Source organism: Prionailurus viverrinus, chromosome E1, assembly GCF_022837055.1.
Source record: "Prionailurus viverrinus isolate Anna chromosome E1, UM_Priviv_1.0, whole genome shotgun sequence".
NCBI lineage: Eukaryota > Metazoa > Chordata > Mammalia > Carnivora > Felidae > Prionailurus > Prionailurus viverrinus.
The window spans coordinates 34634178-34648039 of NC_062574.1; the positions used below are offsets into that span (position 1 = coordinate 34634178).

Below are 13862 nucleotides of genomic sequence, written 5' to 3' on the forward strand. Positions count from 1 at the left end.
CCCAAAAACCGCATCGAATTGGCAGCGACTGGAGAGGTGAATTCCCATCGCCACGGAGCCCGCAGTGAGGCGGGCCCTGTCATGCCTCTTCGCTGGGGACACAGATACATGCGAGGGCGCCCCAGCTTCAGCTCAGCGGTGTCCCACTTCTGGAAAGTGTCCTGTGGAAACACACAAGTGCTCCGGTGGGCCCCTTGCAAGGGATCGAAAACAACTCGGCATCGTTGACAAATAAGCTTAAAGATCCCACAGCCACACTCTTGGAATACTCTGAGAGCCAAGAAGAGAAGCAGGTCTGTAAATCTATGGTTTCTCCAGTGGGGGGCGATCTTGCCCCCCAGGGGGCATTTGATAACACCTAGAAACCTGTATTATTATTGTTCAGTGGAGAGTGTGGTACTGGCATCTTGGTGGGCGGAGGCCAGGGATGCTGTCCATCCTGTGGTGCACAGGACTGCCCCCAACGAGTCCTGACCCAACCCTGAACACCAATAGTGCCACACTTGAGAAACCCTGGTATAAAGTAACAGGGACAAGCCCCCGCAAGGAATTGTTCAATTTTTTTCAAGCATTCAGAACCGCATTTATACCATGACCCCATATTTTTTCTATGTTTTCGCTGGTAGGCACATAGAGAAAATACTGGAAAATGCTTCCCAAACTGCTCATTCGTTCATAATTCCTTTCTTTATTCAATAAACATTGGGCACCCCAGGGTCCCAGACACCGGTCCGTCCTACGGGCTGGGCACACCTCAGGGCCCCTGCCTTCGTGGGAACCCTGGGGATTCTTGGGAGGTGCCCTGGAGAACTGAATTTTCTACTTTCCAAGCTTTTGAGGTTTTGACTTTTCTCTTTTTTAACCAGGAACTTTATGTTACTTTGTAGATAAAAAACAACAAATACCGTAGCAGCCAACAAGCACACAGATGCAGAGGAAAGTCAGGCAGGGGGAGTCCCAGGGTTCAAAGCAGCAGGTGGGCTGGACAGGTGCCAGGACCCTCCCCACCCCCAGCTCTTCCGGCTGCCTGCCTGAACCTCCTGGGGTGAGGGAGACACCCACAGTCCAGGAGAAATGAAGCCGGGACAAGGCCACAGGGAGAAGCCCGCAGATGGCCTCACACGCTCTTACCCGCTTCAACATTGTCCTGTGGCGACACCATGATAGGCAATCCCGCCACCCCAATGAGTAACGCTCTCAGACTGGCCCTTGTTCCCTTCATCCTAAATTCAAGTCCTCTTGTCCTGCAACAGCCCCGGGACTCTTCTACCCACCCTCGTGGTTGGGAACGCTATACAAAGTGGTTAACAGCCCCGCATGTATGTCTGCTACAAAGTCAGCACCTTTCTCTAGGGAGCCTTCTCGCAGCTTCTAAGACCAAAGAAAACATGTATGGCCACAGTAATGTCCCTTCTCCCCAAGGAGACAAAACTAAACAGCTGAGGGAAGGTGCGGCCTGGGGGTGCAGGGTCTTTGGTATCTCAATACCTTCCTCAAAGCCATTAAAAGTCTTTTTTCTTTTTTTTTTTTCAAAGTAAGATACACAAATAATTTAAAAAATCATCATAATAAAACAGCTTGTGGGGGGGTGCCTGGGTGGCGCAGTCGGTTAAGCGTCCGACTTGAGCCAGGTCACGATCTCGCGGTCCGTGAGTTCGAGCCCCGCGTCAGGCTCTGGGCTGATGGCTCAGAGCCTGGAGCCTGTTTCCGATTCTGTGTCTCCCTCTCTCTCTGCCCCTCCCCCGTTCATGCTCTGTCTCTCTCTGTCCCAAAAATAAATAAACGTTGAAAAAAAAAAATCTTTAAAAAAAAAAAAAACAGCTTGTGGGGTGCCTAGGTGGCTCAGTCGGTTAAGCATCCAACTCCGGCTCAGGTCGTGATCTCGCAGTTCGTGGGTTCGAGACCCACGTCAGGCTCTGGGCTGACAGCTCAGAGCTTGGAGCCGGCTTCAGATTCTGTGTCTCCCTGTCTCTCTGCCCCTTCACCACTCATGCTCTGTCTCTCTCTCAAAAATAAACATTAAAAAAATTTTTTAATTTAAAAAAAAAAAAACAGCTTACAAAGGAGGACCCTGACCTCAGGGAACCAGAATCTTTTACAATGGTCAGTAGGCTTGCCTGACCCAGAAGGAGTAATTATCTTTGTTACACTGACAGTAAAGAAACCTGCCCTTGGCTCTGGAGAGAGACACTATCTCTAACTTCCGAGATTGTTCACTCCAGAAATGTCCTTGAAAAAGTCCAGACAAAGACAGCCAGTGCCTATGCTGTGCTAACTTCAGGCCAGAGGCGCGTGAAGAATTCTCTCTCAACAATGAAAAAGGCCATTTGGCTAAATGATAAAGCCAAAACAACAGAAGAATGCAAATGTGGCAGGGTATAAAGCTCCCACGCTCTGGGCCATTCTCCACTTGCCCTAACAACCCAGGGCTGGGTACCAGACGATTAGGCTGCCTCTATACCCCAGAGCCCAGTGAAACGTTCATTCAGACCAGCCAGTCCTAAACCTGCTTAACCATTCTTCCCATTGAAATAAAGGCTCTTGTCTACACTTCCGTCTCACTGCCTCTGCCTCCTGACCGACCTGTGTGGCCCCAGGTGGCACACCATGTCCCCTTCCTCTTGGGAACTGTGAGTAACACTACCTTCCCAGTGCTAGTGGTCTCCTGATCTCTTGGCCTCATCATCCCTCAGTAATAGTAAAATCTACATTCCAACATGGCATCTCTTCTATCTGATAGGCAAAAGCTTGACAACAGTCTGTTCGTGAGGCCACGGGGAGCCAAGCACTCTTGTATGTGGCTGGAGGGAACGGGAAATGGTTAAGTATTAATGGAGAGAAGTTTGGTCATGTCTAACAAAACCATGTATGCATTTACTTTGTGACCCACCAATGCTACTTCTAGGAATCTACCCAGAATATAAACCTTCAACAATAAAAAAAATACATAGGCAGATTACTAATTACGGCATTATCTGTAATTACAAAATATTGGAAATATGCTGAATACCTGTATGTAGGCAATTAATTGAATCGACCACAGAATGCCCATACAGGTAGTGGGGAGGCGATCTCTAGGAACTGATATAAAACGATTTCCAGGGGCATCTGGCTGCCTCAGTCAGTAGAGCATGAGACTCTCGATCTCAGAGTTATAAGTTCGAGACTCATGTTGGGTGTAGAAATTAGTTGAGAATAAAATCTTTAAAAATAAATTAAATACATGGGGCACCTGGGTGGCTTGGTCGGTTAAGCAGCCGACTTCGGCTCAGGCCATGATCTCGCAGTCCGTGAGTTCTAGCCCTGCGTCGGGCTCTGTACTGACAGCTCAGAGCCTGGAGCCTGCTTCAGATTCTGTGTCTCCCTCTCTCTGACCCTCCCCTGTTCATGCTCTGTCTCTCCTTGTCTCAAAAATAAATAAACGTTTAAAAAAAATTTTTTTAATAAATAAATAAAAATAAATTAAATACATACATACATACAATAAAATAACTTCCAGATGGATTGTTTAGTGAATAAAAAGCAAGATAGAAAAGAATATATGTACTACTCTTTCTGTAAGAAAAGAAGAAATAACAAGAAAATAAACATCCACCTGGTTAATTCTGCAAAAAGAAATCTAGAAATGATGGCTCAAAAACTACAGAGATAGGGAGCACCTGGTGGGTTAGCCAGTTGAGCGTCAGCTTCCTGATTTCAGCTCAGGTCATGATCTCACAGTTTGTGGGATCGAGCCCCACGTTAGGCTCGGCGCTGACAGCGTGGAGCCTGCTTGAGATTCCCTTCTCTCTCCGCCTCTCCCCCCTCACGCGTGCGTGTTCTCTCTAAATAAATAAATAAACTTAAAAAAGAAAAAACTACGGGGATTCGTTTCCCACAGGAAATAGATGAGAACCCAATGGAAGGGGCAGAAATGCCGAATGATGTTTCTCTAAATATACATTTTTGTACAGTTTTGATTCTTAGAACCACGCCATGTTTCATATGCTTAAAAAAGTATCGACAAGGTTCGGGAAGAACTCTAAAGCACAATCACAAACAACGAACCTGTGGTTTCTTTTTTTTTTTAACGTTTATTTTTGAGACAGAGAGACGGAGCATGAACGGGGGAGGGTCAGAGAGAGAGGGAGACACAGAATCTGAAACAGGCTCCAGGCTCGGAGCCATCAGCACAGAGCCCGAGCGGGGCTGGAACTCACAGACCGTGAGATCATGACCTGAGCCGAAGTCGGACGCTCAACCGACTGAGCCACCCAGGCGCCCCGGGACCTGTGGTTTCAAACGAGCAGCACTGGAACTATTTTCTGTGGATCGTAGGATTAGTAGATGAGTAAATATATTAAAGGGGTTAGGAGCCTGATTTCCCACTGTTGAGGGAGAGAGTTGTAATATGGGACTGAAGAAAGCCAGGGAGAGCCCGATGTTGGGGGATGGAGGTGGAAGTCTCAGTAATGAACTTGGGGTCTTCCATACATAAACACAGAAATCGATACGGAAGCCCGTGCATATGTGTGTATATGCAAGTGTATATGTGTGGTTCCAGTTCTGTCCACTGAAAGGGTCCCGATGCATTCTTCTTGGCATCTCTGTAGGAATGAGTACACCTCTTCCCCCCCCCCCCCCCAAAGGAATCTGGCTTCTTGGAGCAGCAACAGATTCCAGGGCTGGGGTGGGGAGGCACAAGTTGAGCCCAGGACATCTTGATGTGCCAGAAATTAAGAAAGTGCTCATAAAATGATGGAGATATGTCACAGAATATCGGAAGTACATACTGTATAAATTTGGGATCATTTGAACATCAAAATAGGGACCCCTGGCCAGCTGGGTCGGTAGAGTGTGTGACTCATGATCTCAGGGTCATGAGTTTGAGCCCCACGTTGGTTGTCAAGATTAAATACGTAAAATCTTTTGGGCGCCTGGGTGACTTGGTTAAGCCACCGACTCCGGCTCAGGTCATGATCTCTCGGTCTGTGAGTTCGAGCCCCTCGTCGGGCTCTGCGCTGACAGCTCAGAGCCTGGAGCCTGCTTCGGACTGTCTCCCTCTCTCTCTGCCCCCCCCCCCACTCATGTTCTGTCTCTCGCACTCCCAAAAATAAATAAACATAAAAAAACATTTTTAAATAAATAAATACATAAAATGTTTTAAAGCAGAAACCATAAAAATTAAAAAAAAATTTTAAATGATGATAGTAATGGATCATACATAACCCACCATATAAAATAAGAACCCATGAGTCCATATTGCTGACGGATGAAGGAATGAGAAGGAAATCTCTTCCTTACAGTAGAATACCAAATATTTATATAATATCTGGTATATTATTATTTATTTTTTTTAATTTTTTTTGAATGTTTATTTATTTTTGAGACAGAGAGACAGAGCATGAACAGGGGAGGGGCAGAGAGAGAGGGAGACACAGAATCGGAAACAGGCTCCAGGCTCTGAGCTGTCAGCACAGAGCCCGGGGCGGGGCTCGAACTCACGGACTGTGAGATCATGACCTGAGCCAAAGTCAGACGCTTAACCGACTGAGCCACCCAGGCGCCCCTGGTATATTATTATTTAAAGAATAATGGAATTCGAGAATCACCATTTTGCAATTATTACATGTCACAATTGCTTCAAGCCAAAGTCTTCAATGAATTCTAAATACTAAGGGGTGAAGATCTGAAAACTCGGGTTTCACAATATCTCCCCATAAAATACACACTAGTTACAAAGGGAGGAAAACAAAGCCTGCAGAGGAAAACCTGGCAGACGCCTCCTCTCCCAAGTAATTGAAGTCACCGTCCCCTCAAATGGGGCGAACCAACACGTGCCCCCTGGTGTGGACGCTAAGAGAGACAGGACAGAACTTCTCCGGCATTGCTGCCAAAGGGCTTAATTTGAATCGAATCATGAGGAAATGTCAGACAAAGCCAACTGAGGGAAGAATGACAAAACTGTTGGCTTGGATCCTTCAAAAATGTCAATGTCATGAAAAACAAAGGCTGAAGAACTAGTCCGGATTAAAGAAATTTATGAGACTTGACTGTTAAATGCAGTGCATGATCCTGAATTGAATCCTGCACCAGGAAGAAAAAAAAAAAGCAAAAAAGGATATTGTGGGTTAATTGATAAAATTTGAGGTTTAGGTAATGACATTATATCGATGTTAGATTTCCTGAGTTTGATCCTTGTATCCTGCCATGGAAGAGAATAGCCTTCATATTAGGAAAGACACCCTGATGTCTTTGGGCAGAAAGGAACATGAGGTCTACAACTTACTCTCACATGGTTGGGGGGGGGGGGGGAAATGTGTATACACACACACACATATATATACATACTTAGAAAAAATTTAAAGCAAATGTGGCAAAATGTGAACCATGGGTAAAGGGTATAAATTCTTGCAACTTTTACGTAAGTTTGAAACTATGTAAAAATAAAAAGCTATGCCCCCCACACACAAAAAATACATAAATACATTTTAAAAAATGTTTTTAATATGAAATTTATTGCCCAATTGGTTTCCATACAACACCCAGTGCACATCCCAAAAGGTGCCCTCCTCTATACCCATCACCCACCCTCCCTTCCCTCCCACCCCCCATCAACCCTGTTTGTTCTCAGTTTTTAAGAGTCTCTTATGCTTTGGCTCTCTCCCTCTGTAACCTCTTTTTTTTTTTTTCTTCCCCTCCCCCATGGACTTCTGTTAAGTTTCTCAGGATCCACATAAGAGTGAAAATATATGGTATCTGTCTTTCTCTGCATGGCTTATTTCACTTAGCATCACACTCTCCAGTTCCATCCACGTTGCTACAAAAGGCCATATTTCATTCTTTCTCATTGCCACATAGTATTCCATTGTGTATATAAACCACAATTTCTTTATCCATTCGTCAGTTGATGGACATTTAGGCTCTTTCCATAATTTGGCTATTGTTGAAAGTGCTGCTATAAACATTGGGGTACAAGTGCCCCTTAAATACACTTTTTTAATGTTTTATTTATTTTTGAGAGAGACCAAGGGCAAGAGGGGGAGGGGCAGAAAGAGGGAGACACAGAATCCCAGGCAGGGTCCAGGCTCTGAGCTATTAGCACAGAGCCCGACGCGGGGCTCGAACTCACGAACCGTGAGATCATGACCTGAGCCGAAGGTTGGACGCCTAACCGACTGAACCACCCAGGCGCCCCTAAAGCTAAGGCATAAATAAAAGGGGCCACGGAGTGCCCGGCATGATGAATGACAAAGACCCACACCAAGGCCTGTGCGACTCCCTCCCCACCAGGCACTTTGCCTTCTTCCTAGCTAATGGCCCTGATTTTGAGCAACATTAGACGGTTGAAACCAGAGCATGTAATATTCTGATTGAAAACAAGTTAAATACATTAAAAGGGACCCAAAAAGAGAGCTCCGAAAATGAGAAGAAAAAGCGAGCCTTGTTGCGTGAATATGTGAATGAAGGGATCTGTGAATGGGGAGCGCGTGAGTGAGTGGACAGAGCTGTGAATGGAAATGGATGGAGGTTCCCCCTCAGTCCAAGCCTTTTTATCTCCAGCCCCTCCTCATCTCTAGGCCCCCCGCCCACTCAGGTGACCAAGGCGAAGAAGGGTTCTTTTTATGGTTGACCACACCCTGGTGGCCAGACTGGCCAAAGTGCATTCTCTTCCCCATTCTCAGGCTGCTTCCTTCTCTGCTGGAGCCCCACCTTCCTCCATTCCTGGCAGAAAGGGCACCACCGCATGCCGAGGGGAGGCAGCGTCGGGCTGGCGACCCTGCGGCCCGGCGGCCCGGAGCTGGCCCCAGGCCTGTGCCCAGCAGCCCAGGCGACCATCAGTGAGCACTTCCTCGGGTCTCCGTTACCCTCATCTGCCCCTTAAGCAGTTTGACCAAATCGGCAGTTCTCAACTGGGGCCACACATTAAAATCAGCTGGGGACCTCTTAAATATTCCAGGGCCCAGATGGCACCCCGGACCAATGATGTAGGACCCTTCAGAGGGTGGGACCCAGGCACCCACTGTTTTTAAGGCTTCCTGGGTGATGAGAACCTGTGAGCTATGATCTCCTTGGCTTCCTCCGGCCTTCTGATGCCCTGTCCCTGGAGAGTTAAATGAAATGTGAGAGTCGTTCCCGGACCTGTGGGCTCCTATCCTCAGCAGCCCTTTGAGGCAGCAGCCCTTTCTGGGACTTGGCCTAGCCCCACCCACCCTTCATCAAATGTCCTGCTCCGGTCCTTGCCTCCTCCAGTTTAATGTTTGAAATCAAGGGATCTGGGATCATGGTCGACGGCAGAGTCTCCCAGCTGTGGGCTGGGGTCTTCCCGCTTTCTTGAGTGTCCCATTGGGGTTTGGGCCGTGATTGGTCTCCCTCCCTCACAGGATGGGAGGCGAAATGGGGGAGGGAACAGGGGAGGACGAGAAGCCTGTTCGATCCAAGAACCTAAGTGTTTGGCTTTTCTTACCCCTGATGTAGTAGCTGCTAACCTTTTCCAGAGAGGAAAGGCTAACGCTGCCTGGGTCTGGCTGGGGGCTGGGGGCCGAGCCTTCCAGGGGCGCATTCCCTTGGGCGAGCACTATTAGCCTACGGGTGTTACCCGATGGACACAGCCTGAGGGAGGAGGGAGCCTCGAACTTCACTCACATCATTCCGTGCAAGTCTTACGACACCCCTGAGTCTTACTTGGCCCGTCTATAACATGGCAACCCCCTGCCCCATCTCACCAGGCCAGCAACACAACACGCTTGTTGCCCTGCAGACGGACGCACTGGGGCTTTTGGAGGTGCTTATGTGGTTGCGAGCTCGTGCACACATGCCAGAGGGGACACTGATCTGATGAATCGTGGCCAAATGTCCCGATCGTGGGACACGAAGAAGCTGGCAGGTGAGTCTAGAAGACCTGTTTCCCATGGAGTCCTCAGGGATCTGGGAGGGGCCGGTGGCCCTCGCCAGCTCTGCCACTGGTGAAGCCGGGAGCGGAGGAAGCAGACCAAGGGTCCTTGCAGGGGGAGGCAAGCTTCCATAGCTGTGACGAAGGGTAATAGCAGCCAGCAATCGCTGACGCTCACTTCTTCCTTGGTCCTTGCAACTTCTCGAAGGCAGAGATTACGAATCTCATCAGAAAACTATAAAGTTCGGAGAGGTGAAGTAACTTGTCTCATGAGCCACTGCTGCTGCGTCAGAGGAAAACTTCAGACCCAAATCTGTGTGCCTTCGAAGGGCATGCTTTCTGACCTCCTCGAGAGACCCGGTCCAGGGTCTCTTAATGGGACAGGCTCACCAGCGCTGAGGGGCTTCCCGAGAGAGGGGCTGGTTCCGTGGCTCAGAGTGCAGGGCAAAGACAAGACTACAGATCCCGCTGTCCTGGGGGGAGGTTGGGAGGCCCTGGGCCGTGTGGAAAGAATACTTTTTGAGTCCAAAGCAAGGCGGGCTTCTTGGGCCTGTGATCCCAGCAGCCGTGCAGGGCCCCACGCTTGGGATGCAATGCTCTGTGGTCACTGGCTTGACATTTGAAATAATTTTATCTTGCAGTCCGTCTGGTAAGTGAAGTCAGCTGAGACAGTGGAGCATGTGCTGGGGGGTTGGGAGCTCGGAGCCTTGGCTCCCGGGGGTGTGAGGTCCCACTCCTTCCCCCCACCCTCCCGCCGCATAACCTCCACCAGAGTCCTGGTTCTGTTGTCATCTTCAGCCCCTGGCAGGGATTCCAGCAAGAGTTGGGAGTTGAGGCAGACAAGGCAGGGGCATGTTCTGAGGGCCACAGGCAGGCAAGAGATGGGAACCTCTCGCCCACCCCCATCCAGGTACAGATGCGTGCAGGCGGGGGGGGGGGGGTCGCCCATCTGGTAGGGGGTGCCGCTTTGGGGAAGTCATTTTGCGGATCTTCCATTCGCTCTGGGCTCCGCCGATGGGCTGGCCCTGTTCACATCCGGGTCCTGCCATTTCCTCATGGAGCAAACTGAAGGAAGTTACTTCACCCGTTGGCCTCAAATGTCTCGTCTGAAAATGGGAATGATGTCAACACCCCACAGGATTCTTTTGAGGACAGTGAGTCTTGTTTCCTACCCCCCCCCCCGCCCCCAACAAAATGCAAATCTGATTAGGACAACCTTGGGCTGAGAACTATCTAATGGCTGGGTGTTGTTCTAGAATAAAAGCCAAAATCTTTCACCTAGACCAGTGCTGTCCAGTAAAAATATGATGTAAACCACGCATGTAATTAGAAATTTCCTAGCAGCCACATTTAAAAAAAGTAAAGACAGGTGAAATTAATTTTAATATATTTACTTCACTCAGCATATCAAAATGATCATTTCAACGTAGAACCAATATTGAAAAGTAAGTATTTCACTTTTCCTGTCTTTGAAGTTGTATTTTAATGTTTATGTATTTATTTTTGAGAGGGAGAGAGAGAGAGAGAGAGAGAGAGAACAGGGGAGGGGCAGAGAGAGGAGACAGAGAATCCCAAGCAGGCTCCAAAGCTGTCAGTGCAGAGCCCAATGCGGGGCTCGAACTCACCAACTGTGATGAGATTGTGACCTGAGCGGAAGACAAGAGTCAGATGCTTAACTGAGCCACCTAGGCGCCCCTATTTTATGTATTTTTATGAAATAAGCGTATCTCATTTCACAGGACTCACGGCTCCCGAGTTGGACGGTACAGGCTCCCCCAACCTGGCCACTGTCCCCCACGAGCTCTGCCCGGTGGCCATGTTGGATTGCCTGTCTTTCCTCAAAAGCGCCACTCCATCCACACAGGTTCCTTCTGCTGTTCCCAGCCCTGGAAGGCCCTTCTTCCCTCTGGATCTGGTTAAGCCTACTCATCCCTCAGATGTCAGCTCGAAGGCCTTGCCTTCAGGGAGACCTTCCTTGACCCCTTTCCGTGCTTCCGTGCTGTGTATCTGGCCCTCACAACTGACATTTCACCTTTACCTGAGGTCACCTGATTTACCTCTCCCTCTCTCTCTCTCCTGCTCCTCTGTAAACTCTAGGGCAGAGACCACTCCGGGGTTCTGTGGCGGTGGTTGTAATCATCTCCCCAGGGTGGGGCACTGTGCGTGGTGCAGACTCTCCACGTGCAGGACGGACACCATTAAGAATGGGAAAGGCCTTGGCACCTGGAAAGGAACATTCATTCCTTTCCCTTCCCTCTGGTTGAGAAAATGCTCGAGAAAGGGACTCTTCTAGCTGTAGAGCTCTGCTGGAGAACCGGGGACACGAAGCACTCAGTGCCGAAAATATTTAAGTAGGAGCTCGAATTGAGCACCCAGATTGTCTTTCTTCCCCAGATTACATACCACTTAAAAATAGCGTCTCGGCGCCTCTTCATGATTTGGGCCGTGATTAAGGAAAATTGCTCTTCAAGTCTCAACATAATTACTGCCCTTCTCATGACTTGGCTTCTCGGTCGAGGAGGAGGCGGAACTGCGGAGCAGGAGTGGAGAGGGGGCATCATTGTCCCTGTTCAACTGGCGGATCTGGCAGAGCACCAAACACGGAGGTGCTGCTGTTCAACGCTTTCTAATTCTTTCCCAGGTGAATAGGAACAAGGCTCCAGTCCAGATGCCAACTGACCCAGGTGATGCCACACCTGAGGACACCTGTCTAGGTGAGGACTCAGCCCCTAGACCATGTTGCAAAGCCAAACTCCATTTGGGTCCTTCCACCTTCGGTCAACTACTCCTTCTTAAGGACAGCGAAGTTTGGAGACTCCAAACCACAGTCTCCAAAAAAGATGGCGGTAGAACTACCTCAAGGCCTGTCACCCTGAAGTCCTGGGGAGGGGGGTACAGTAGGAGTCACACAGGATGATTTGCACCTCGGCACAACGGCTTCTGAAGGATACAGAACCCCAGGGCTAAACATTTCCTTCAAGCTTTCCAAATAACCAGCAAGTTCAAACACCCACCGTGGATTGCTCAAGGGTGACACATTTAAATATTCGTTGCATATTTTAAATCCTAGCCAGGCTTCAAACTGTAAGCTTGTTGGGGGGTATAATGGGGCATACACTCCAGACCTTGCCCAGCATCCCAAGAAAAGCCTCAGACAACTTCAAGTTTATATACACCAATAAAAGCTCCGTGTCTATTCATTATTTTCTTGGGATTACCTATGCTATAATCACCGACGATGTCAACTGAAAGGCTTTAAATTAGGTATTGTTTCTTTTACAAATGAATTTGGGGGTGATCTAGAGCTGGTGCTTAAAGTCAGAATTCAGAGGCCCAAAGAAAATGACTTCACTGAAGTTGAACTGAACAGAGAGCTGAGTTCTCAAAATCTACTAAAAGTGAGTTGCTGTGAATGAGGGGTTAAGCCAGAGCAAGTGAAGATCAGGCCACCAAACACGCTGCTCAGAAAGGTGGGGTTTCCAAGGTTCTAAGTGGGCAAAATTAATGTTCTGTGAATCTAATCATTTACCTTTTGCATTCCTAATGTGAAAACAAAAGACACTGGACATTCTGGCTACAGGATAGCCAAACACAGGAGCTAGGTCATTTTCAATCTGGTGCTTTTTACAGACTTACACCCCTAAATTCATAAACCCATAAACCCTTTAAAACGGCCTGAATAACTTAGTGCCCATATTTAAGACTCAGTTCAAAGCATATGGCCCCTTCTACCTCTGCAAACCTGGCTGGTTAACAGTAAGTGACATGATCCCTGGCAAGGAAAATACTAACTCACCCTTACCTGCTTAGCAACAGTCAGCCTTTGTACTCTCACGACACAAAATAGTTTTGCATTTTTATAGATTTATCAGATTCAAAACACAGGTCTCAATTCTTTATTTCAGAAGAAAAATCTCACTTCTCTGGGCATTATTTTTTTTTTTTAAAGCTTTAAAAATACCTTTAACAGTACTCACTGGTGTCTCGGCTAACGGTATAAAGAATTGGCGGGAAGATCATATTTTCTGGATTTTTTTTTTAATGCCCTGGCCTGAAGTTTTCTCTTCAGCAATACCAATTTGAGACTATAGTCCCCTTAGAAACCTACAACAGAGACCAAAGAAAGGAAAAAAAAACCTTCTGAACTGCTGAGTTTACCATGAATAGACTGAGAAACCAATCAGAAACAGCCTGAGTTTAGACAAGAACCCAAGACGCTGGCCATTAAGACTTTTTCATCTTAATAATTTGACATGCTATTTATAAACTGTAAAAATCTCTTTTGCATATTAAGGACAAAGACATTTTAAGACTACAGGACTTCCAGGAAATAAAACTCGTTTCAATGAAAAATGGAAGCTCTGAATTGGTAGCACACGCACCATCCCTGACAGAGAAGCCCTGCTTAACAACAGCCACGCTGCAAACCTGACCTATTAGAAAATCCCAGAAATGAACAACTCGAGTCAATGTTTTATAAACAATGCAGTCTGGGGTGCATGTACTGGTTTGCTAACTTCATGTGGGTACTTTGGAAAATCGTTCCCTTGTCTTGAACTTCTCTGGACCGGGATAAAATTTCAAAGTGCTCTGACAAATAGAGCCATTAAAAAATTGTGCAGTATGGTACCTATAAACAGAAGTTTATTTTGTAGAGTTGTAGGTCAATCCTGATCAGGCATAGGTATGTACTACTGAGGTTCAGTCAGGACAAACGGCCAGGGTCATGTTCATGTGAACTACAAAAGGGTTGGGGGGAGGGTAAGCTGATAGACCTGGAAAAGCCAAGACCCCCTTGGCACACAGGTCCAACCAGTGTTGTTGCTGTTGTTGTTTAATCTTTAAATAATCTCTACACCCAACATGGAGGTTGAACTCCTAACCCCAAGATGAAGAGTCACATGCTCCAGACTGAGCCTGTCCGGCGCCACCGCCTTGATGCTCCATCTTTAAAAGCATGTCATACTATCATTTCCTATTTACACTTTTA

General features: G+C 47.6%; 1 protein-coding gene across 1 annotated transcript; it reads left to right on the top strand.

The window, feature by feature from the left end:
* Positions 1-7726: 7726 nt before the first annotated feature.
* On the top strand, positions 7727-13312 carry ANKRD40CL (ANKRD40 C-terminal like). The gene is given in 4 exon segments (XM_053447895.1): positions 7727-7820; positions 12176-12342; positions 13167-13280; positions 13283-13312. Coding segments are annotated over 4 exon segments (405 nt in total).
* The last annotated feature ends 550 nt before the right edge of the window (positions 13313-13862 follow it).